Consider the following 26,833-nt stretch of genomic DNA (forward strand, 5'->3'; position numbering starts at 1 on the left):
TCTGCTTCCACTTGTCTTTGCACTAGGATGATGTAAATGTGCAGTCATATTCGTTGTGTTCCCACTAGTGCTTTCAGGTTAATCTCGTTGAAATGACCTTAACGCCACAACACGGCAAATCTCCGTTAACGAGCTACCGCCGATCGCCCCGTGCATGGGGCTAGACGGCCAACACGTTAACTAGCAAACTGCGCTAACGCACTAGTTCCCACCAGAGATGGGCAGTAACGCGTTACTTGTAACACGTTACTGTAATCTGATTACTTTTTTCAAGTAACGAGTAAAGTAAGGGATTACTATTGCAAAATCGGTAATTAGATTACGTTACTTTCCCGTAGGAACGCTGCGTTAGTTACTGCGTTACTAAAACCGTGATTTTTTTGCGAGAATGTCTCATGACAGTGACGTAAGCAAGTGCGCCGTTGGTGATAACAGCTGTGTGCAGATCAACAATGGATCATATATCGATTGTGGGAGAGAGTATGAGCGTGCAGCGTTTAAAGCGTGGAAGTACTGACCTTATTTTGAGTTTGATTCCATAAAAAGTGACAAAAACATTAGTGTCCGTTGTGCGTGGGAAGAAAACTTTTTACAGCGAAAAAAACCCCTAAACTTCCAAGCAAGCACCGAGTGCGCAACGATGTAATGGGAAACTCACAGAGAAACTTGCGGATTCTTCAACTGACCGCAGCACACCTGCACCAGGGTAAACCTCCGCCAAACCCATCATCTGTTCTTTGACCATAACAGAGGATTACTGTATCAGTTTTAATGTTAACAGCGTTAGCATCATTGCTAATTAAAGCTATTCTCACAGGTGAGCTACTATACATGCTGATATTTAGATTTGTCTTTACAATCTTGCTGTTTGTCTGTATCATGATTGCTAATAGCTGTTCGTCATCTTCTTGTTTTTCATGTTTTGTTTTGTTTTTTGCTCTTTTAGCTGTCAGTGACTCTGCATCCACAGTTTCAGTTTCTGCTCCTGTTTGATTTTTTAGTTCTTTGTACTGTGAGGGTTTAAGTATGAACAGTATGTGATGTTTGAAGTACTTTGCATTGTTGTTCTGCTAACAGGTGCAGTGCAAATGACTCAACATCATCTTGTCTTAGACTCTTAATGACTCTTCGTGACTTCTAAACGAAACAAAGTTGTTTTGTGCCAGATCAGATTTCATGCTAATGACTCACACATGCTCTGAATTCTGTTCTCACACATTGAGAGTTTCGATGTGTTTACAAATGTGTGTTCTCATCGATACTTGAGCAGCAGCTTTCTGTAGCCTTGAAGATGACTTACAGTCAGGTCATAGAGTGCAGTGCTGATTACCAGGACTGTGTGCTGCGTGTCTCTCATAGAGCACTCATACAGCTCCCCATCATAAGTCTGTGCCCACTGCACATACCCAGATTTCAATCATTAATCAAGTTATATGATCCCAGGAAAGACTGTAAAATGTCCTAATTATTTACAGCAAAATATAAATCTTTTACAGTCTGCAACAAAGCAGTTTTTGCCTTTATGGGTAGCTTTCCTCCTCATTATCAATTGTGTGGTGAGTTGATGAGCAATAACAATGAGTACTAATCAGTAAAGGTGTCTTTGCAACATACTTACAACTAGCAGCGTTAGAATCAAAACGTGAACTTTCCTTCAAAATTTTACTATTACTGCCATCATAAAGCAAACTGCAACTTACTGAAACATTTAGTGGTAAAAATAGCCATTAATTAAAAGCTTCTCGGAGTGATGAATAAACATTTGACATTTTCAGTTTAAATTTTCAGGATTTGGGGCTTCATTTCAGCCAGTGCTGTTGAGAATCCTGTCAAAATTGATACAATTGGAAATACAGAAAAATACTGTCAGGTTCTGATGCACCAAAGTGTTTGATTGGCAATTGTTTGATTTTTCAGCATAAAAATGAAGTAGAGCTCTAAATGTCCTACAGGAAAATATTTCTGATGATACCTAAAAGAAATTACAGAAATACAGTTCAGGCTGTGTATGAACTTTGTTTTTCCATATACTGTACTTCTATATATGTTTCAATAAATCACTGCACCTATTTCCTCTTCTCAGCAACATGTAAAGAAATGAACGGTTGCTCAAGACTTTTGCACATTACTGTACATCATGGTAAACTTACAAACAGAAACTGCAGTGATGTTTAAATGTTGTTATGATTCTTGACATTGTAGACTCAGCTACATGCCTCTTCTTCAGCGTGCCATGTTTTAGTTTGTATTGGAAACTTTTATGTTCAAGGCATCTCACCTCAGAGAACAGAAGAAATGAAAAAATATGTCAAATGTACCAGAGCATGAAATTCCACTTCAAATGTTTCACTGAGCTGATGCAGGTTGGTAAAGGCGTCTTTGCAACCTACTTGCAACCAGCAGCATTGGTGAATGAAAAAAAAGTAAATGTTCCTTTCTAATAATAATAATAATAATAATGGATTGGATTTATATAGCGCTTTTCTAGGCACCCAAAGCGCTTTACAATACTTACTTTCTAAGTAACTATTATTATTATTATTCCCATCATAATGCTACTGCAACAGTAACAAATACTGAAAACTTTTAATCATGAAGATAAAAATGAAAAGATTTCAAACTTGTCTTAAACTATTTATTTCAACAGACATTTTGAACATTGTCAACAAGTTTGAACGATTTAAAGAAAGAAAGAAAAAAACTGTAGCATTAATGTCCTGATGCTCAGCTGTGTGATGTCAGTGTTTTATTTACAGTTTGTTTGTTTTTTTCCCCAATGCAGTGTGGGCAGCTTTTCAGGTCCTTGTCCCAGTTCTGCACTCCTCTCCTGCTCCTCTCTTCCCTCTCCAGGCTTCACATAGAAATTTGAGGCATCTTCCTTGGGGGGCTCAACCCGGGGTAGCGGTCATGTCCGGTTGGGGGCTCTTTTCTGACTATTTCCTCGTGGCTGCGTGCAGCGGGGCTAGGGGAGGGTCTGTGCTGATGGACGTGGGTTACTGACCTGGTAGCCTGTCTGCCCCTGGGTGGGTCCGGGATGGGCGTGAGGGTCTGGGGGCGCTCCGTTTCTGGGCCGGGGCTCTGGCCGGGCCTCGGGGCCTTGGGTCCTGGTTTGTGTGTTGCCGGGGTTGTGGGCGGGTGTGTGCACGGGGGCCCATCCCTGGCGCAGGGTGCCGCCGGTGTGTCGAGCCACCTGTGGGGCTCTTCAACCGGTGGGGGAGATTGTCACACCTTGCAGGAGCTTTCCTCCCCTCAGGAACTCTCTGCAGGAGGGGGAGATACAGGAGAGGTGGAGGAAGATCTCAGCCTGGGCGTCTATTGTCTCATGTAGTCTGGAAGATGAGTGGATGGTGGGGTGGGTGCAGTTTTCTCTGTGGTGGGGTTGGGTGGACTGTCCCGGGCTCTGTGGGGCCGGGGGGCGCTGCTGCGCTGGGCCCCGGTCTGGATGGGCCTGGGCCCCCTTTCCCTGGCGGGTCGCGGAGTATGGGGGTGCCTACTGGGGTCAGTGGGGGAGCTGGCCCCAGGGAGGGGTCACCTGCTACCCCCCCCCCCCCCCCCCCCCCCCCCCTCTGTCCCCTTCTGGCTGCCTCTGCCTCAATTTTATCCCACAACTTAGACATTCACATTACTCACACTCTCATTACACATACATATAGGATCTTGGGGGTGGGCACGATACACGGAGTCCAAGTTACCATCAGGGTGTACACCCCACCCCTGGCATCGTTGCCCACCTCTCAATTTTAAATACACATAGACATTGAGGGCTAGCAGGAGGGACCATGCGCTTACCTGCTGCTCCTTGGCAGGTAGCTCCATGCCCTCCTGGGTTTTAATTGCACCTTAGAACATACATGCATCAACACTACAATGAGCGGGTGGAGGGAGGTTTGGAGTCTTCTCTCACCCCCATTCTCTGCGGCCTGCTGGAGCGGGGGGGCTAGGAGGAGGAGTTGGCCGTCCGACTGCGGTCTGGGGTGTGGGGCCTCCCTGCTGCTGCGGAGTCGGGGCGGTCTGCCTCTCCCCACCGCAGGGAAAAGGGTAACACCACCTGGGTCTGGGTGCAGTTCCCCCCTCCAGGGGCAAGGGTACCTAGACCCGGTTTGTAGAGTACGCTTGGGGAGTGTGATCGTGTGTACAGCGTCTCTTTATGTTTGTCTCCACGTCGGTTGAGTGTGAAGTGCACATGAGAGCATGAGGGTGGGAATGGATGTTTGTGTCTGTGTGTGCCTGTATGTCTGTGTCTATATGTCAGGTTGGGTATCAGACGCCACCTCTCTGGGGACATCTCGGGCCCTCCAAGGTTTGGAGGCCTATCTCCACCCACCACCACTTCCCCTGCCAGTGGCGGACTCCCTCAGGTGTCGGTGCGTTGGTGGTTCTTTGTATCTGGGGGTGGGCGTCCGGGTACACACCGGCTCACTCCTTGGCGGCCGCTTATTGGGGCTCGCTCGGGTCACTTTGGAGGAGCCTCTCGGCCTGGGGCTCGGTCACTCAGGCACAGCTGGCTGCCGGCGGAGCTCATGGGCGCGTCACTGCAACTCCCCCTGGCTTCTGCTCCGCGGCTGCTGAATGAGCCCTCATCTGGGACTCTCCTTAGCTCTTACTGGGACAGTGGCGCAGCTGCCCATCTGTGGGTCTTCCTTTGTCTCTTGTGTTCTGGGGGCCTCTGGATGTCTGGAGTTTTGATCTCCTCCATACCTGCTTGATACCATAGAGGACAGGGCTGTGGCTCCCCACACTCCCTAGCAGATCATTACATGGAGAAACCTTTGGAATGCAAGCATGCTGATCCATACAGGTATGCACACAGGTGTACACATGGGTATTCACAGACGCGGACTACAGCTTTCTTGGCTGCTGCCTCAAAGCACACTGTGCGCTGTCTATCTTGCGTGCTGCACAATATCGTTTATTATTTAGTAACTATTGATATCTACTGCTAGCTAGTTTATTGTGATGGTGCTTTTTTTTCTTATTATGTTGCTCTTTGTTGTTTGCTGTCTCCTCTGTTTTTTTTTCTCCATACAGGTGATCCAGGTGTTTTGTTTTGTTTGTTTGTTTGTTTTTTTCTCTCTTCCCCCCCTTCTCACCGTCTCTTCTCCCCTTTGGTTTTCTTTCTCTCCCTCTCTTTCTTTCATTCTCTCTCCCTGTCCTATCCCACAGTCATGTCTGTCCCGTTTGTAGCAACTGAAAATAAAATAAATTCATAATTATAATAAAGGTCAATCAAATGGACCAATATGGCAAGGCCATGATGATCCACTTGGTAAAATAAATCCGCTTGGCATCTTTCTTGGCCTCAAGACAACAATTCTGATGGCTATAGATCCAAACGGGACAAAAAACAAAAAAAAGGGAGAAAATTTTTTTTTTGAGGCTGTTATTAGTGATGACTGCCAGCCTTACCTGATGCAGTCCTCTGAACATGTCCCTCCACCCCTCTCCTTAACACCCCTCACACCTCTTTGCCTTCAGATGTTAATAGTAAGAAAACAAGTACTAAAAACAAACATATAAAGTATATATTTAAACTGAAAGTCAGAGAAACAAACATCAACAACCAGGAAGCAGCTTCACCCCTGATCACACATCATTGAACTTTTACAGCCCTGTGTCCCTAGTAGGTCCCTGAGGTCATGTGATCAGGGCCTACTTGTTATTCAGCATACAAGGCTGAAAACCAAGGGAGATAGAGCTTTTGCCACTGTGGCTGCCAGACTGTGGAACTCTCTTCCTCACAACTTAAGCTCTGCGGACTCAGTGGTCACTTTTAAAAAACAACTAAAAACACATCTTTTTAGAATTGCATTTTGTTAACTTTTGTCTGCTTTTTGTTTATACCTTGTGAAGAACTTTGTGATCTTTTATCTAGAAATGTGCTAAATAAATAAAATTTTGCTTACTTACTTACTTATACACTCAACTCTACTCACTCACCTGGAGGATCAACTCTCAGGTAGATGATGCTGATCGAGGAGTCTTCAGATGAGCTCTCCTGCGGCTTGTTAGTCTGTTGACACGACACTCGTATGTTCCAGTGTCATTAATGGTCACATTGCTCAGAATCAAAGACACGTCTCCCTCCTTCATCTGTCTGTCCTGCAGATCCACCCAGTTCTCAAAAGATGGATGCTGTTTAGCTAGATCAGGATGATCATCCAAGTAAAAAAACACATATTGTTCTTCTATTTCAGCCCTGCTCCACTCTACAGCTGTGTGCTGGGTTGTTTGGAGCTCGACATGGTAGAGTGACATTCTGTCCGATGGTGGCTGTGAGGTTCACTTGGACTGAAGGAGAGAGAAAACAACACAGAGCAGAGAGGATGGATTCACAGCTTCAACAATATTAAAGACATCAGAATCACGTGTTTTCTGAATGAAACAAACAAACTAAAAACACATGATGGGAGAGATGAGCAAGCATTTTCTTTTCAGCAAGTGGATGAGTAACATTGCTGCCTTATTCAGACATAGATCTCTTATAGGTTGATCACATATTAGGCTAATGTTCCTCTCAGCTTCATTCAAACATTTCAGCAGATAGTCTTTTAAACACCCTGAGCAAACTGTTACTGTACGTTTGTGTTCTGATGTGGAAACTCTAGAAATATGTCCACTCTTCAAACAAAGCCTTAAAAAGAAGTATGACTATATATATATATATATTAGGGGTGCAACGATACACAAAATTCACGGTTCGGTTCGGTTCGATACTTTGGTGTCACGGTTCGATATTTTTTCGATACAAAAAAATATTCATGCCTTTTTAATTTGTCATTTATTAAAATTATAAATATATATTTTAACTCAGAAGTACAGTTTTTAAATTTAACCCTAACCCTTGTGCGTGTTTTTTATTTTGACAGCGAATGCGCACCTGTGGACCACTTATGTGCACCCCTGGTTATTTAGCTCGTCATATTGCAGTCACAGAAATTCTTTTGTCCATGAAACCATAAAGCTGCACTTTCTTTTTGCCTTATAGTCTGATTTGTCATAACTTCTCCGTTTTGTGGTAAGCTTTTCTTTGGCTGTCACTTCTTCACCCTGACCTGTCTTATTTGGCTCAGCAGAACTAAAATATATATCCTGCTGCTTTTACACAGACACTCACATAAGCTCAGCGATTCTCTGCGCGATCAACCTCTCACATGTTTAAGCTTGCTGCGGGAGATTTCACTTGTCATGTTTGCATAGTAAGCTAACAATTGATAAGACGATGTCAGAGGAATTGGTGCACAAATTATCATCACTCACAGATCAGTGCTGTCGCTCTCTATACACAGTTCGCACGATTGCAAAGTGAAAACAAAAAACAAGCGCAAATTCAATCGTGATTTCAATATGTCACATATTGACAGTGGCTCACCGATGACATAATTACCCAGCTACATTTCCGAAAGAATGCAAAAGCATTGACATATATTTTTCCTTCCTACAATAGCCGGACGGGCAGGGCAGAGATAGATTTTGGTAGCCCGACTGGAAAAATTGCTAGCCCCGGGACGTCGGGCTAGCGATATTGCGAGCCCTGTATCTGATTGAGGAATCACTCATCTTTGGAAAAGAGAGTTTATTACAGAGAAATGGTTATACTATAAGCTTCTTCTGGGCTATATTCTCAGCAGCATATTAAACATATCAGGTCCCCATAAGGAGAATCCTGTGCTAACAGCTGTCTAAATGACTCGGGTAAAGTTTGTCGCATGCATGCTTGTTGTTTTTGTCTGCTTCCACTTGTCTTTGCACTAGGATGATGTAAATGTGCAGTCATATTCGTTGTGTTCCCACTAGTGCTTTCAGGTTAATCTCGTTGAAATGACCTTAACGCCACAACACGGCAAATCTCCGTTAACGAGCTACCGCCGATCGCCCCGTGCATGGGGCTAGACGGCCAACACGTTAACTAGCAAACTGCGCTAACGCACTAGTTCCCACCAGAGATGGGCAGTAACGCGTTACTTGTAACACGTTACTGTAATCTGATTACTTTTTTCAAGTAACGAGTAAAGTAAGGGATTACTATTGCAAAATCGGTAATTAGATTACGTTACTTTCCCGTAGGAACGCTGCGTTAGTTACTGCGTTACTAAAACCGTGATTTTTTTGCGAGAATGTCTCATGACAGTGACGTAAGCAAGTGCGCCGTTGGTGATAACAGCTGTGTGCAGATCAACAATGGATCATATATCGATTGTGGGAGAGAGTATGAGCGTGCAGCGTTTAAAGCGTGGAAGTACTGACCTTATTTTGAGTTTGATTCCATAAAAAGTGACAAAAACATTAGTGTCCGTTGTGCGTGGGAAGAAAACTTTTTACAGCGAAAAAAACCCCTAAACTTCCAAGCAAGCACCGAGTGCGCAACGATGTAATGGGAAACTCACAGAGAAACTTGCGGATTCTTCAACTGACCGCAGCACACCTGCACCAGGGTAAACCTCCGCCAAACCCATCATCTGTTCTTTGACCATAACAGAGGATTACTGTATCAGTTTTAATGTTAACAGCGTTAGCATCATTGCTAATTAAAGCTATTCTCACAGGTGAGCTACTATACATGCTGATATTTAGATTTGTCTTTACAATCTTGCTGTTTGTCTGTATCATGATTGCTAATAGCTGTTCGTCATCTTCTTGTTTTTCATGTTTTGTTTTGTTTTTTGCTCTTTTAGCTGTCAGTGACTCTGCATCCACAGTTTCAGTTTCTGCTCCTGTTTGATTTTTTAGTTCTTTGTACTGTGAGGGTTTAAGTATGAACAGTATGTGATGTTTGAAGTACTTTGCATTGTTGTTCTGCTAACAGGTGCAGTGCAAATGACTCAACATCATCTTGTCTTAGACTCTTAATGACTCTTCGTGACTTCTAAACGAAACAAAGTTGTTTTGTGCCAGATCAGATTTCATGCTAATGACTCACACATGCTCTGAATTCTGTTCTCACACATTGAGAGTTTCGATGTGTTTACAAATGTGTGTTCTCATCGATACTTGAGCAGCAGCTTTCTGTAGCCTTGAAGATGACTTACAGTCAGGTCATAGAGTGCAGTGCTGATTACCAGGACTGTGTGCTGCGTGTCTCTCATAGAGCACTCATACAGCTCCCCATCATAAGTCTGTGCCCACTGCACATACCCAGATTTCAATCATTAATCAAGTTATATGATCCCAGGAAAGACTGTAAAATGTCCTAATTATTTACAGCAAAATATAAATCTTTTACAGTCTGCAACAAAGCAGTTTTTGCCTTTATGGGTAGCTTTCCTCCTCATTATCAATTGTGTGGTGAGTTGATGAGCAATAACAACGAGTACTAATCAGTAAAGGTGTCTTTGCAACATACTTACAACTAGCAGCGTTAGAATCAAAACGTGAACTTTCCTTCAAAATTTTACTATTACTGCCATCATAAAGCAAACTGCAACTTACTGAAACATTTAGTGGTAAAAATAGCCATTAATTAAAAGCTTCTCGGAGTGATGAATAAACATTTGACATTTTCAGTTTAAATTTTCAGGATTTGGGGCTTCATTTCAGCCAGTGCTGTTGAGAATCCTGTCAAAATTGATACAATTGGAAATACAGAAAAATACTGTCAGGTTCTGATGCACCAAAGTGTTTGATTGGCAATTGTTTGATTTTTCAGCATAAAAATGAAGTAGAGCTCTAAATGTCCTACAGGAAAATATTTCTGATGATACCTAAAAGAAATTACAGAAATACAGTTCAGGCTGTGTATGAACTTTGTTTTTCCATATACTGTACTTCTATATATGTTTCAATAAATCACTGCACCTATTTCCTCTTCTCAGCAACATGTAAAGAAATGAACGGTTGCTCAAGACTTTTGCACATTACTGTACATCATGGTAAACTTACAAACAGAAACTGCAGTGATGTTTAAATGTTGTTATGATTCTTGACATTGTAGACTCAGCTACATGCCTCTTCTTCAGCGTGCCATGTTTTAGTTTGTATTGGAAACTTTTATGTTCAAGGCATCTCACCTCAGAGAACAGAAGAAATGAAAAAATATGTCAAATGTACCAGAGCATGAAATTCCACTTCAAATGTTTCACTGAGCTGATGCAGGTTGGTAAAGGCGTCTTTGCAACCTACTTGCAACCAGCAGCGTTAGTGAATGAAAAAAAAGTAAATGTTCCTTTCTAAGTAACTATTATTATTATTATTCCCATCATAATGCTACTGCAACAGTAACAAATACTGAAAACGTTTAATCATGAAGATAAAAATGAAAAGATCTAAAACTTGTCTTAAACTATTTATTTCAACAGACATTTTGAACTGTTACAATGCGTTTGTTTTCTGATGTGGAAACTTTAGAAATATGTCCACTCTTAGTGGACATACTTAGAGTTAGTGTTGATGAAGCTGTGTGTAAATGGATGAAATGCTGTAGTTTGTCTCTGTGTTGAGGTGGATCAGTGATCCTGCAGAGTCCTGTCCTCCCTGTGATGGAGGGAGATGACGTCACTCTGCTCTGTGAAACAAAGACCACTCCCTCCAACCTCCCAGCTGCTTTCTATAAAGATGGCTCCCTCATCAGGAAGCAGCCTACAGGTCACATGACCATCCAGCATGTTTCCAGGTCTGATGAAGGCCTCTACAAGTGTGACATCAGCGGTCATGGAGAGTCTCCATCCAGCTGGATCACTGTCACAGGTGAGGAGCTTCACTCTGATTTCACCTTCATCTACACATGTACATAAACAGGTGGGATTCTCTCTGCAGGTAAACCTTAATCCACAACCCCACTCTCTTCCTCAGCCACATCCCTTGAATCCTTCTCCCTCCACCTTGTGTTCAAAGTGGTCCTCCACCTGGCAGTGTCCTGCATGTACTCTCCATCCTCCTTATGGTGTCTTTATATTGACACAGAACAACAGGTAACACCCTGTATTATTCAGTGATCAGTCAATATGCTGATGATTAACTCCTCTCTATGTCTGAACTCTTCATAATTAACTAAAATATTTTATGTTTTTTTTTTTCATTTTAACTGTTTTAAATGAAGCAAATGAACCAGTTGTCTCCAAAGTGATAAAGCCATCTACTCAGTCTGAGCAGGTACAAAGTCAGGCTCATGATGACGTCATTGCCGCTGTCACCACAGAGCACTGCTTCTAAGCTGAACTGAATTGGTCTATGATTTGATTCTTTAACTCTGTATTTTTTCTGTTTATTGTCTTTTTGGATCTTTCAGGCTTACATGATAATCATCTAGTTTCTTTTTCCATCTACTTTCTCGTATTTGCTTCTGGTTTTATATTTCTGTATTTAAATATGCTCTCCAATTTGGTTGTTCTTTTTTAGATACCTTGTTATTACTGTAACATGACATGAAAATGAGCCATTTCTTGATTTGGAGCCCATGAAGAGATATGTATGTTAGGAAGAGGGGACACATTTTCAGCAAAAATACAAAATATGTGACAATTATTTTCTGCTTTAATGTGTCCAGTTGATATTATCTCACATGATATGGAGATGTGGAATCCACTAATCATAATATGCTGCACTAATAGCACAACATAGACACCACATACACAACACAACCTCACTAAGGACAAGAAGGTTGATGGTTCAATAGAATCAAAGTTGTGGCTTTAAATACTATTTTTGTAAGTGACAAGATTAGTAAGAAAGCAACATTTTCTATCCAGCTGCTACATTTGGAACATAAAAAAATATCCATGCTTGATGGTAAGTTAATGCTAACTACTATTAGCTAAAACAATACATTTTTATATGAAGCCTGAGTCACATGAGAGGACAATGGGACAATCTTTTTTGGACAGGGAAAAACTGACTGCAAATTATCACACTCATGGTCCCCTGTCTTTAAAGTGACCATTGCATGGGGGCCCAGCCCTGGCGCAGGGTGCCGCCAGTGCATTGAGCCACCTGGGGGGCTCTTCAACTGGTGGGGGAGGTTGTTACATCTTGCAGGAGCTCTCCTCTCTTCAGGAACTCACTCTGCAGGAGGGGGAGATACAGGAGAGGTGGAGGACGATCTCAGCCTGGGCGTCTATTGTCTTGTGTAGTCTGGAAGATGAGTGGATGACGGGGTGGGTGCAGTTTTCTCTGTGGTGGGGTCGGGTGGGCTGTCCCGGGCTCTGTAGGACCGGGCGGCGCTGCTATGATGGGTCCCGGTCCGGATGGGCCGGGGCCCCCTTTCCCTGGCGGGTTGCAGAGTATTGGGGTGCCTACTGGGGTCAGCGGGGGAGCTAGCCCCAGGGAGGGGTCACTTGCTCCTCCCTTCCTTCCCTCCCCATCTCCAGCTGCCTCCCTCTTCCCGCTCCACCACAATCACCCACACATGCAGGGCCTTGGAGTAGGGGTATGTCACCAGGGTGCTGGCGAAGCATCCCCCCCCCTGTCCCCTTCTGGCTTCTTGTGCCTCAATTTTATCTCACGACTTAGACATTCACATTACTCACACTCTCATAACACATACATATAGGATCTTGGGGGTGGGCACACTACACGGACTCCAAATTACCATCAGGGTGTACACCCCACCCCTGGCGTCGTTGCCCACCTCTCAATTTTAAGGAGGAGGAGTTGGCCGTCCGACTGGGGTTTGTGGGCCCTACCTGCTGCTGCAGAGTCGGGGCGGTCTGCTGGATAAATTTTGCTTAATCAAGATTACATATCCTTCATTTTTATTCTATAATAATCGGATTTCATTTTGCATGAGCAAACAGACTCGGAAAAAGAAAGGGGAAATACACGCACTTAACATGTTTATTGAACAGCTTGAAAATTCATGTTAACAAAAAACTCTGTAAACATTTATCCACTCTCTCTCTGTCACTCTTGGGGTCATTTCAAGTCCTTGAAACGAGGAACCAAAGCTATGTAAAGCGCGTGTTCTCAACGATATTAATAGGTCTGCAGTTTGTTGCAATCCAGCTGGCATTGTGTCAGTCAATATTTCCGAGGTCGACTTACTGAGTCCCAGATGCTCCGTGAGTAGTTTTATCGCAAGCTGGGTGACGTGTTAGCCAAAGTCCTAGCAGCATCCCTGAGTTAACGTATGCTTTGCATCAATGTGATATTTTAAGCTTGAAGTGCTTCGGTGAAAAGAAAATTCCTTCTTGCACAATGTGCATAATACTTTGTTGGTCAACTGTTCAGTCTTGTTATTTTTTAATACTCAAATTTCCCATCGAGAGGGCCAACGTGTGTTTATTATTTTCCAAATTGAATTGATTGGTTCAGCTGCCCATCACTACCAGATCAACTGCCCATTGACAGAAACATTTCAGGGATTTTGAGTCATTCTGCACTCCAGATGCTTTAATGTGTTAATTTGGACAGCACTAATTGTTACATTACAGATCTTTTTTTTAACAATGTAATGTTTGGGGTGTTTTTAGCTGCTAGATGTTCAGAATGCACATACTGTCCTAGTTTCTACACCACGGTTGTCACGGTCTGCAGCAGACTGTATGGCGTGTGAGAGGAGGACCAAAATGCAGCCACTGAAGGAGAGACGGTATTTTTTAATACAAAAATAAAATGGCAGAAAGTAAACTGAAGCCTAAACAGGAAAACTAACTGAGATAACTATGAATGGACTATGAGGATGTTACTAAAAAGACATAGAATAACCTAAACTACTCTTAAAACTCAAGGCAACCTGAAAATAATACTGGAACATCCTTTCAACATCCATAAGGAATCACAAATATAACAACAAACTCAAAGTGCTGGGTTGAGTTTTTAGACCTGGAGCTTTGATGAGAACCCCATTTCCATCTTCTGATGCTCATGTCAACGATGTCATCCGTTCATGGCTCAAATTCTTGAAGGAGATACTTTCAAAAAGAGAACTAATTTCAAGCTCGCTGCAGTCATTTCTTCCAGTTTCTTGTCATTGTAGTAGAAACTTAATAACAGATATAACCTATAACAGACCGAAATATAATGAGTTCAGATCTACTTTACTTTATCCAGCTAACTCGTTTATGCCTACATCTAAAGAATACTTTGCATCACATCACAGTTTTTCTCTATTTATCTTAAGCTTCAAAGATATTCTAGTGCTCAAATTACTTGTGGATGTGAAAGCTCAAAGTTAAGAATCATTACTTCTCACGGCTAGCCATGGTGCTTCAGAGTAACCCAAGGTTGGTACACCTGTTATATATTTATGCTGCCAAACCCTGTTCAGTCTGAGGGCAACCTGTCAGCACAGCCACCTTAGGGATTTTGCCCGTGCAGCTGGTTTTCTTAAAAGTTTGACCTTTTCCACTAGCCTTCCAAATAGGCCCCTGTGCTCCTAACACAAACTACTCATCCTGAAGTGCATAGCGAACAGAAGCTTGCGTAATAAAATTGAAACAGGAATATAAACAACCCTGAACTGTGTAAATGGAAAACAATGGATGGATGAAAATGTAAACAGAACCAGAGGAACCACAGCAAAAAAGAAAAAGAACAAACAGAAGTTGAGAAAAAGTCACTCCATTCATGGCCCTAACCAAATGAATCTGACGCTAAAAGAAACATGTATTTGTCTCCATGAGGAAATTGGGTTGAAGCAAAAATGAAACAGTCCCTTAAATACTTTCTAGGCTTGGTAAGGAAGTTCCCGACAATTTCCTGGTTATTTCTAATGGATTTTTTCTGTGCCTCAGAGGCATTTCCAAACCAACAAATAACAAGAAAAAGTCAGCACACTTTTAATAAAACCCCACTGGAACATGTGGAGCACTTTGGAGTTCACATTATCACATGAAATATATTCTCTGTTATGCCTTACTGCTCAGGCAGTCAATCTAATTTCAGTCTGTGTTCAAAGCACAACTCCATTACTGTAAGTGGGCATGGCTGATTGCATTAGCAGTTATAACATATTTTCCTCCCTATTTTCCAAGCTGTTTTTTAGTGGTGATCATAATGAACATGGAGTATATAAACACTTACAGTGTGTGTGTGTTTTTAAAAAAAATAAAAATTGCCCACAGAGACAGGAACGGGAAAATGATGCTGTAGATGTCGCCAGTTAACAATCAGTTGTGTCGAGCTAGGCTAATTACATGCTAACTGATGTACAACTACTGATTACCTGTTCTGTACTGATTAGCAAGAGGAGGCTTATTCCACTAAACTCTGAATGACAGTAACGGCTAATGTGGAGTTTTGAACTTCAATTCAGAAACAGCTTAAAATGTATTATATTAGGCTAAAACCCTTGAGTGACCAATGGTGAAAAGGGAGGCGAGAAACTGCACAAAGTGAGTGAATGTTTTGAGAGGTACTATCACACAAGAAATTAGTATAATGAGAATGAATAATGACATTTACACAACTTGACAGCCCGTCACTATGTAAGGTTAGCAGATGTTCTGCCGGAGGAGCAGCTGGAGGAAGCTGCTTCCTCAGTGATTTTAGCATAGATAATGATAAAGTCTATCTTTTCTTTAGTGTATTAAATAAAGCTAGCACATCGAGTGCAGATCGAATGATGTACTCGCTTTTTTTTTTAAAGTGGAGTAAAATCACCAGGATGCATTTGTGTGTTTTAAATATGACTCCTGACCATATCATCATTTTCTCCTGACAGTTTTATCCTGTATGCAAGTAGGTCAAAATAGGCACAGATCAGATGTGAATGAGTTTAAAACTCAAATCGAAAAGTATTTTTACCTTTGAAAATGCCTTCCATAAGTTTATTGATCTAGTGCTGGGATCTGTGACTGACCCTTCTTGGTTTTACTGACCAGTAGCTGTTCTTCTGCAGGATGATTACGTCTCTAATGTGCAGTGCAGTTGCTCTAATCTGTACTGGGCTTTCATTAATGCACTCATGTACACAGCAAATCCAGCATGTCCAAATTAACACTGTCGGATTTGATTTCAACACTATTAAAGTGTCTATATGGGTCCACACCAGAGAGTGTTAATTTAACTCTTTTTGGAGAGTTGGTACGTTAACTCTGATTTAGTGTTAAACACCAAATCTGTCTGGAGTTGATAATTTAACACTTGGTGTTAAGAGTTTATATATTAACTCATTCACTGCCATTGACGTCTATAGCCGTCAATTGCAGTGCATGAGTCAATGGGTTTAACCCATTCACTGCCAATGGCTGGCAGTGAATGAGTTAACTCTCAAAGAGTATTTTAGTTTAACTACGTAAGAGTTATCTTCTAATTCATTCTAAAAAGCGGGAATTTTACTGTTCTGAACTTCTAGAAATTTCTTTTGGAAATAAACATTTACTAAAAAGATGCAATGGTTTTTGAAAAACATTTATTCTGAACTGTGCACCACAATTTCAAAACATTTTCTGAAAGATGTAACAGTGTACATGTTCTCACTTTCATTAGAATTTTGTTTATCAAAAGGTCTGACATGGTAAATGCAAATAACAGCATTCTCATCACTTATTTCTTCAATACAATATGCATGTCCTTCATTCATCCCTTTGTGGAACTTCAACGCACTTCTGCTCTCCCCCATATTCCATCTTCACAAGCATATCCTGTGCGGAGATCGAATAAAAATTAGTTGACACTAATTAATGGCACAAATAATCCAGTAATCAATTGCAGCACAGTAAAAAAAAAAAAAAAAAAAAGGAATCCTCTTTGAGCCATTACTTGTGTAAAGTATTTTCCCAAAAGACAAGGACACAGGCAACAGGTAATACTGAACTAAATGTAAAACCTCAACCTTTTTCATTTTTACCTAAACCGTGTGCACAAAACTCTGGAGGGATCTATGCTAACGTAGAATCCAGTCAGGACGTCTGCTACTGCTGTTTGCTCGTTTTTTGTTTTTTTTTATGGGAGATCGTTTTCAGGCTTCAAGTAGCACCATTATACCAACATTTCACATTCTAGACATTGTTTTAGGTGTGTTTGACTGAAAATTCACATGCAAGCTTTTTTTCAAGGCTGTGGTATTTGCCCGCAAACAATACCTGTTTCTACCCTGGTCGAAAGAATCCACGCTCCGTACTGATGTCCACAATTCTTTTATTCCTCTCACAATCATGGAGCACCGTGAAAACTAGAAACAAGTAAAATAATATCAATAGCACATATGATATTCATCTCAGCCACTTATTTCCTTTCACAAGGTGCACAAGTGTTAAACAAATAACAGCATAATGATTTTTTACCGTGTACGCCTTGTAAAACCAGCAGTAGAAAAGTTGTATATTCCGAAAAGTCCGCCGTGTTACCGTTCTGTCTTGTCTCTCCCGCGCACAACTTCCGGTTCCCGCAACTCACAGGAAGTGACTACTTCACAATAATATTTTAACAGAAACATTTCTTATAAGCAGGATATATCACTGGATTCATAGATTACCTTTCCTACTGCAAATGTACACAAGCATGAGAAGCAAATAAAGAAAACAAATAGAAAACAATAACGATCTCAGATTCACTTTGGTGTTGTCATGGCAACCCACATAAACATTTCAGCGTCAGCTACACTCCCACCAATTACCTTTGATTATTACAATTGTGAACGTAAATACACTTGCATTTCTCATTATATCAATGGTAATTCCCAAGCACCATGTTGTTGTTTTTAAACATTCTTGCATTGACATAAACAATATTCTTTTCTCAACAAATGAATTCAACAATATGAACAGTAGATTTTACATCTCCATAACATGTGCATGAAGTACAGCATAATGACAACTTCTATTTTAGAAGGGAAATCTAATCAATGAATGACATTTTCCCCATTTAGCTGTTTTTCACCAGGACCACTAATTTCTGAATGGGTCTCTGAATGATTGAGGGTTGGACGAGGCGTTCGCCTCCCTTTCCTAACTTCCGATCACCAGTCTGGATTGTCACCTTCCGTACAAGTCCATCATCATCCTCATGTGCTTCCACAACCCTAGCAAGTTTCCATTCATTGCGAGGAACATCTTCCTCTTTGAGAATCACAATGTCACCCACCTCCACATTACGTCTTGGTGTATGCCATCGCTGTCTCAGAGCAATATTGGCCAGGTATTCCTTTCTCCATCTGTGCCAAAATTGCTCAATCAGATACTGTACCCTTCTCCACCGTTTCTTAGCATACAGGTCCTCCTTGACAAATTTACCTGGAGGTGGAAGTGGGACTGAGGATTTCATGGTGATCAAGTGGTTCGGTGTGAGTGGCTCCAAGCTTTTGGGGTCATTGATGTTATCAACAGTGAGTGGGCGGTTATTCACGATGCACATAGCTTCATAAAGGAATGTTCTCAATGAAGCATCATCCAACCTTCCCACACTGCAGGCAAGGACCGTGCTCAGTACGCTTCTCACTGTCCGGATTTGACGCTCCCATGCGCCTCCAGCATGACTAGAGTGGGGCGTATTCATCTGGAAGTCGCACTGATTTTCTGCTAGGTATGCAGTCACTCTTTCCTTATCAAGTTCTTTCAGAGCCTTTGCCATCTCGTTTCTTGCCCCCATAAAGTTAGTTCCCTGATCGGACCTAATGTGCCTAACAGCTCCACGAAGGGCAATGAAGCAGCGCAAAGCATTGATGAATGCGTCAGTCGTCAAATCCTCCAACATCTCTATATGCACTGCCCTTGAGCAAAAACATGTGAAGAGGAGGCCGTACCGTTTTTGATCTTTGCGACCTTGTTTGGTGTGAAAAGGACCAAAGCAGTCCATACCACAATAAGTGAATGGTGGTGTGGGATCAACACGGTCACTAGGTAGATCTGCCATCCATTGCTCCTCTGGTGGCGCGCGGGCTCTCCTGCACTGTACGCACTGCCTGATGTATTGGGCTACAGCCTTACTTCCACCAGTGATCCAGTAACCATTGGCTCTCAGTGCATTGAGGGTTTGTCCTCTGCCTTGGTGTTGTATCTTGGTATGATGGTGTGCAATGATGAGGTTTGTAACAGCACCATCTTTAGGAAGGATCTCTGGGTGTCTTAACTCAAGAGGCACAGATGCCTTCCTCAGTCTTCCTCCTACTCTCATTATGCCATCTTGGAGGAATGGGTCAAGCTGAAAGAGTTGGTGGTTGCAAGGCAGCCTTCCTAGTTTCTGGCTGAGTGTGTTTAACTCCTCTTGAAAGGCATCTTGTTGTGCAAGCTTGACGAGAGTCTGTGCAGCTTGCTTTCTCTCTTCCACGCTTAAAGGCTCAGCGGTCCTGATCCTCTTTGCCAGCCACTGGATACGAGCAATGACGTTGACAGCTGTAGTCCATCTTGAGAACCGCAGCAGATGCTTCTGGATGTCAAACTGCCTTGCTACATCAACCTTCAACACCTGGGTAGTCCTCACCTCTGGGTCTCCCACCAGCAAATCTGAAGTAGCCTGTTTTGTGGCTATCTCTCTTTCCCATAGAAAGCTGGGACCAGAGAACCAATTTGACTTGATGAGGTCAGCTACTTTGAGGCCTCTCGAGGCATGATCAGCAGGGTTTTCTCCTGTGTCAACATAGTACCATTTCCGTGCATCGGTGGTTTCTCGAATTCTCTGCACGCGGTTTGCCACGAACACATGGAACCTTCTTGCTTCATTGTTGATGTAACCAAGCACGACCTTTGAGTCTGTCCAAAAATATTCGTCATCAACCTTGAGTTCTAGCTCCTCTCTTAACATGCTGCTCACAGATGCCGAGGTTACTGCTGCAGTTAACTCAAGTCTCGGTATGGTAACTATTTTGGTTGGTGCAACCCTCGCCTTGCCCATGACCAAGGAGCAGCATACCCTTTCTCTGCTTACCACTCTGATGTAAGAGCACTGGCCATACCCTTGACTGCTTGCATCAGAGAAATGATGAAGCTCGACTCTTTGAATCTCGCCAAGGCTGTCAGGTATGAAGCATCTTTGAATTTCAATTCTTTCCAGGTTCTCCAGATCCTTCATCCAAGTCTCCCACCTTAACTTCAAGCCTTTGGGTAGTGGCTCATCCCACCCTGTGCCTCTCTGACACATCTCCTGCAGCACTCTTTTCCCTTCAAGAATGACTGGGGCTAGAAACCCCAAAGGGTCATACAAGGAGGCCACAATTGAGAGAATCCCTCGGCGCGTTGCTGGTTTCTCCTCAAGTGACACCTTGAAGGAGAAGCTATCATTTTCAACATTCCACCTTATACCTAGCACTCTTTGAACTGGTAAATCCTCGTGATTAAGATCAACATTCTTTACCTCCGTAGCACGCTCTGCAACATCGACAGAGTCAAGGACCTCTCGGCTGTTGGAGAGAAATTTGTGAAGGTGCAGCTTTCCTTTGGCACACACGGCTTGGGCTTCTTTGACCAGTTCAATTGCCTTACCCACCGACTCTACACTTATGAGACCATCGTCGACATAGAAATGTTTCTGGATGAAGTTAGCTGCGGAGGGGTACTCTTTCTCACATTGGCTGGCAAGGTGCTTCATGCCATAATTGGCGCAGCCAGGGGATGATGATGCTCCAAACAGGTGAACCTTCATGCGGTACTCTCTGGGTTCAGAGTTTGTGTCTCCATTTTCCCACCAGAGAAACCGCAGGTAGTCTCTATCATCCTCGCTCACATGAAACCTGTGGAACATTTTCTCCACATCACACATGACTGCGATGGGATGTTTACGGAAGCGGCACAGCACGGCTGTTAGGCTATTTGCGAGGTCAGGTCCTGTTAGCAGATGGTCGTTTAAGGAGGTGCCTTCATACCTTGCAGAGCAGTCGAAAACCACTCTGATTTTTCCTGGTTTTCTGGGGTGGTAAACTCCTTGGTGTGGGATATACCAGACTTTCCCCAGCTCTGCTTGGTTTTCCACTTTCTCTGCATCTCCATCCTTGAAGACACCTTCCATAAATCTCACGTAGTCTATTTTGAATTTCGGATCTCTGTCCAGCTTCCTCTTTAGATGCTTCAGCCGTACTAACGCCAGCCCTTTGTTGTCTGGGAGATGCGGACGTGCTTTGAAAGGGAGAGGCATCTCCAGGTGACCATCCTTATTTTGTTGGATTCTGTCTTTCAAGATCTGCAGGAAGCAAATATCTTCTTGAGATATGCTTCTGTCACCAGGTTTTGTGTCTGCAAAATCAGACTCCAGGGCCTTGATGACAGCGAATGGTGTTATGGGTGGCACCTCTCTGACAGACACTCGATGGCAAAAACCAGTCACATCTTTAGCCTGCACACGCTGTGGTGCGCTTCCCACAATGCTCCAACCAAGATCCGTCTCAATAGCATAAGGCTCATAGTCACCCCCAGCGACGACCCTTCTTGGAATTAACGCTCTGGAGCAGTCGTATCCAATCAACAATCCAACACCACAGTCCATCAACGGGGGTATCTCCTGGGCCATGCTTACAAGGTGTTTCCATTTGTTGGCTGTCTGGCAAGTGGGAATATGTGTGCGGTCAAGGGGAATGAAGTCCCTTGTGTAGGCTGGAGGCAAACTGATGGAAACATTAGAGGAAAATCCTCTAACTTTGAGCTTGCATACTCTTTGACTCTTCACGACTGAGTCTCTCCCCATCATGGTGGAAAGTTTAAGTTTCACTGGTTCCATTGTTGCTTGTAGCTTTTCGCACACCTCCTGATCAAGAAATGTGTGACTGCTTTGAGTGTCCAATAGTGCGTACACTAGGGTTTCAGTGTCCGGAGCACTAAGTGTTGAGATCCACACTGGGACTATCATTGATGTACTCCCACCTTCACCTCCACTCACACAACATGATAATGACAACGTACTTTCTTCAACTGCGCCTTGTGTTGATGCTGCTGTAGAACGATCTTCATGCAATGGCGTTGGGTGACTCTTTCTGCATATGCCACACATAGCCCTGTTCCTACAGTCTTTAGAATTGTGACCCCTTCTTAGACATGCAAAACACAACTTATTTTCAAGTATGCATTTTTTCTTATCCTCTACAGACATGTCCATAAGCCTCTTGCATTTATGTATGGAATGGTTCTCACTACAGCAAATACACTGGCCATTATTGGAATTTTGTGTTGGTGTGGTCCATTTCTTTGGTTTCCCTGCATCTCCCAACTTGATTTCACCAGGGTCAGATTTGGCGGTGGAGCTTGATGGAATTGGGGGTTTCACATTTGTGGCAAACGTGTTCATCTCTCTTGCTGGTGCCTCTGCAGAGTGCCTTAAGGCATGTAAGGATGACACTGGATTGCATGCGATGCGTGACTCCTTAGAGATAAAGGAAGCAAACTCATGAAAGCTTGGAAAGTCGTTGCCCCGATCTAGCTGCTCTGTGACATAACGGTTCCATCTAGATGTCACCCAATCAGGAAGCTTGACTAGTATTTTCTGATTCTCCTCACAGTCGTTAAGAACCTGTAAGCCCTTTACGTGAGGCATGGCATTACTACATGTTTGGAGGAAATCACTGAACTCTCTTAACTTGAGATATTCCTTTCCACCAATCTTCGGCCACCCATTTAGCTTATCTCTGAAAGCCCGCTGCACTACAAAGGAATGGCCATATCTAGCATTTAACCTATCCCATGCTTGTTGATAGGCTTCTTCATCTTTTCTGTAGAAGCTGCCTTCAAGAGAGGATTTTGCCTCACCTGCTATGTACTTTTGCAGGTAGCATAGCCTGTCTGCAGGGTCAGAGCATCGTCTCTCTATGAGGGCTTTGAAGCTTATGCTCCATTCTGTAAACTTCAGAGGATCGCCTGAGAATACAGAAGGTTCTGGAGTTGGCAAGCGAGTAAGAGCTAATGACTCTTGTAGCGATTGGACCAATGATGTCTCGTTTTGCACAACCTGCCGTTCTTGATCTGGGATGTGGTGAGCGAAGGGGTGTGCATCACTCACTTTGCTGAATGGAGGACTGCGTGTCCCATCCCTTCCCTCTTCTTCAGTGTAGACATTTAGCTTTGCCTGAATTACACCAATGTCCCTCTGATTTTCGAGTTTTCTCAGCTGCTGACGTTGAGCTTCGATGGCACCTTCCATATCAATTTCGGCTCTCTTTGCAGCCAGCTGAGCAGCCACTTCCGCCCTCATGGCTGAAATGCTAGGTGACTCTGAGAGATGGTTAGAATTGTGACAGCTGGGTGCAGTAACTCTGGAGGCTGTGGATCCATATATGGACCTAGCATATTCATTATCAAGTAGCATGCGTAACCTTGATCTTTCTGCCACCGTGTCAAACTCACCTTCATCTTCAGTCAGACGTACTCTCATCAGCTGCAGCAAGTCGGCCGTCACGGCTGAGCATGCATCGATCTTTCTTCGAAATTCTTGACTTGGTGAGGTTTGGAGTCGAATTCTGTCATACTGTTCCTTTAATTCAGACTCTAGCTTCTCAGCCTCATCCATCATATCATACATGTCACTCTCAGAGCATACTTGCTTTAACCTTGTGCGAATGTCTCTTACGTTGCTTTTCCATTTCTCATATGTTGCTTTGAACCTCTTCTCCTTTTGAGTTAACTCTTGATCTTTCAGTTCCTGCATTTTTGGCGTTAATCGCCTTTCACGAGAGGATTTTCTTGTTTTTGTCTCAGATTTCTCAGGCACTACACTTTTTTCCTCTTCCAAGTCCCCTGCATCTTGTACTTCTGACATAACATCAGGGTGACTATGACCATCTTTAGACATTTTCAGACTTTAAAGGGGGTATCTTATGAAGAGGACAAGATAACTAAGGTAATTACAAGAATGGATGTAATAGGCGGAGAATTATTAAAATTAACACAAAGGAACCTTAGCTTAGATTCTTACGTATGACAGCAAATAAATTTTCAGTTTCAGCCTTCATGAAGCTTGCAATCAACAGGTAAGAAAACAACAATAATTTCCAGAACTTCAACAGATTGTCCTTTTTTTGTTTGTTCTTTTTTTTTTTTTTTTTTTTTTTTTTTTTTACACAGTCCGAAATTTGAACACTATTAATTCCTTGTCCATTACAGCAAATTTGTAGCTCATGTTCTATCCATCAACTCATGAGGCATAATAACTGCACAATATAGCCTGAGGACTCACGCTTTAGCCTGAAACCGCTTCTTGGAGTGTCCGCTGAATCTGCAGCTCCCGATTGGTTGTCACAAAATGCAAAGCAACGTGTCCACTGAAGCCTGTAGCTCGCTGCAGGATGAGAAGCAACCGAGACCTGTAGCTTGCTGCAGGATGAGAAGCGCGTTGCAAACCGAGACCTGTAGCTTGCTGCAGGATGAGAAGAGCTTTGCACACCGAAGCCTCCAGATGGATTGGGACACGTTTTCACTGTTTCTACCCTGGTCGAAAGAATCCACGCTCCGTACTGATGTCCACAATTCTTTTATTCCTCTCACAATCATGGAGCACCGTGAAAACTAGAAACAAGTAAAATAATATCAATAGCACATATGATATTCATCTCAGCCACTTATTTCCTTTCACAAGGTGCACAAGTGTTAAACAAATAACAGCATAATGATTTTTTACCGTGTACGCCTTGTAAAACCAGCAGTAGAAAAGTTGTATATTCCGAAAAGTCCGCCGTGTTACCGTTCTGTCTTGTCTCTCCCGCGCACAACTTCCGGTTCCCGCAACTCACAGGAAGTGACTACTTCACAATAATATTTTAACAGAAACATTTCTTATAAGCAGGATATATCACTGGATTCATAGATTACCTTTCCTACTGCAAATGTACACAAGCATGAGAAGCAAATAAAGAAAACAAATAGAAAACAATAACGATCTCAGATTCACTTTGGTGTTGTCATGGCAACCCACACAAACATTTCAGCGTCAGCTACAATACCTTTCAGCTAGCTAAAACAGAATATTATGCTATCAGCGAGCAACATGGCTAATGCCTTTCACACAGCTTTGTCTCAACTCCAAAGAGCCACAGAAGTAAAAGCTCATAATAATTGAAACAATCTTTGAAAAAATGACTTACCAAGCATGGCAAACAACTCAAATATGTAGAGCAAAATGTTCTGAAACGGCTTCACTTCAGCTTCGATTGGAGCCTATGGTGCTGGGGGCGAAGTCTGTGAATTTACTCTCTTGGTGTCATAGCCCCTGTAGGAGTTCAGAGTTAAGAGGTCAAGAGTTAATGTTTCCATTGTAACACCTCCAGATTTGACAGAGAAACACTCATTTTTAACACTCGATTTTAACTACTATCATTTTACACCTCAGAGTTACATTAAAAGAATGTGACTCTGCTTAGAGTAAAATTAACTCTACTTTTGCAAGAAGACTATTAACACCAAAACATTTAACACTTTTGAATTTGCTGTGTAAGTTTGTTCATTTGTTATTATATAATAGACATGAGTGAATAGTTATAGATATCTGGACTGGGCTAAAAACACCACAGCACTTTACAGGAAGGGCCAGAGTCGTCTCTATTTTTTGAGGCGACTGAGGTCCTTCAACATCTGCCAGAAAATGCTGAGGATTTTCTATGAGTCTGTGGTGGCCAGTGCGATCCTCTATGCTGTTGCATGCTGGGGGAGCAGGCTGAGGGTCGCAGATGCCAACAGACTTAATAAACTGATCTGTAAGGCCAGCAATGTTGTGGGGATGGAGCTGGACTCCCTCAAGGTGGTGTCGGAGAGGCGGATGCTGTCCAAGATAAAGACAATGTTGGATAACACCTCCCACCCACTCCATGACATGTTGGTCAGTCACAGGAGCTCGTTTAGTGAGAGACTGAGATTACCGAAAAGCACCACTGAACGACACAGGAAATCATTCCTGCCTGTGGCCATCTCCCTGTACAACGCATCCACTTAACACACTGTTTGCTGCTACAACTACACATGTTTCTTTTCCAAATATTTATTTATAAGTGACTTATGTATGTATGTATGTATATATATGTATATATTGTACTATTCTTAGTTAGCGTATTGTCTGTCTTGTCTTAATGTTGGTTTAAAATGGAGCACTGTAACAAAAAATAATTTCCCCCAGGGATCAATAAAGTATTCTGATTCTGATTCTGATTCTGATATCAGGAGTTGTGTTTGTTGTATTGTCTCCTAAATTATTAATGTCAAGACTGGTTAGTTTATCATGGTAACCACCGTCAGTGCGATCAGTGTGTACATGTTAAAAAAAATGCACGTTGTATGTTCATAGTATATAAATACTACGTATGTGTTAGTGTTCAGGAAAATGACATAGTAGATAAAGCTTAGAATGTCTTTGGATTAAGGGTTGAAGTTGAAGAGGGCTGAAGATTCACTTTCTAAGGTGCTTTGATGCCCTCTAGTGATACATACAAAGCACCAAAGTCAAGGGGCATATTAATGTTGTGTAGTACTCTGTTTTCTAATTTGTGCTGTCTTTATTTGCAGACCACACTCAGCCAGAACATAGATAAAGATTTAAAAAAGGACCTTAAATCGTTTTTACATTTGGCCCATGGTGGCTAAAAAAAGTGTGCAAATGGTTGTTGTATTGAACATTGAACATTCATCTGCAGATATTTGATATTTTGGGTTTGTATATAGTTGAAGAATTATTTTCACTGAAGCTTTCTCACAGCATGTATCCGAGGGTGACGCAGGTGGTGAGTAGGGTCTGACTCATATCTATAATTCTCTCTAAACAAGAAACGTGTTACAGTGTCTTCTTTAAACATTACAAGACATAATTAAACAGTTCTTTCTTAAAGGTCTGTGTAGTTGTAACTGTAATGTTAACTACGATGTATGACTACATAATGGACATCAATGCTTTACAATAGATTAAATGTCAACCCTAACCCCCGACCCTTCTATTTCTCAGTGTGATTTCCAAAGTGGCAGACAGAGTAGTTTGACTTTGCTGCTTTTCTGAACTACTTTGGAGGGTGGATTTTTTAAGTGCTTACAAAATAAATAATTGTTGTGGTTAAATTACATTAATGTAC

General features: G+C 42.4%; 1 protein-coding gene and 1 long non-coding RNA gene across 2 annotated transcripts; both read right to left on the reverse strand.

The window, feature by feature from the left end:
* Positions 1-16,252: 16,252 nt before the first annotated feature.
* LOC143416669 (uncharacterized) lies at positions 16,253-21,309 on the reverse strand. The gene is made up of 3 exons (XM_076882125.1): positions 17,157-21,309; positions 16,956-17,044; positions 16,253-16,514 (listed from the first exon to the last, which is right to left on the reverse strand). The coding sequence occupies exon 1, from the start codon at positions 21,307-21,309 to the stop codon at positions 17,737-17,739; it is 3,573 nt and encodes a 1,190-aa protein (XP_076738240.1). The 3' UTR covers positions 16,253-16,514; positions 16,956-17,044; positions 17,157-17,736.
* A 1,771-nt stretch (positions 21,310-23,080) lies between these two features.
* LOC143414943 (uncharacterized) lies at positions 23,081-24,805 on the reverse strand. Its single transcript, XR_013095549.1, has 4 exons — positions 24,403-24,805; positions 24,132-24,290; positions 23,962-24,088; positions 23,081-23,259 (listed from the first exon to the last, which is right to left on the reverse strand). It is a non-coding gene; the product is annotated as an uncharacterized LOC143414943 (long non-coding RNA).
* Positions 24,806-26,833: the final 2,028 nt, after the last annotated feature.

Source organism: Maylandia zebra, linkage group LG3, assembly GCF_041146795.1.
Source record: "Maylandia zebra isolate NMK-2024a linkage group LG3, Mzebra_GT3a, whole genome shotgun sequence".
Lineage (NCBI taxonomy): Eukaryota > Metazoa > Chordata > Actinopteri > Cichliformes > Cichlidae > Maylandia > Maylandia zebra.

What these genes read in the sequence shown, in the direction of transcription:
- LOC143416669 (XM_076882125.1), bottom strand. Translation starts at nt 21,309, where the DNA reads ATGGCCCAGGAGATACCCCCGTTGATGGACTGTGGTGTTGGATTGTTG.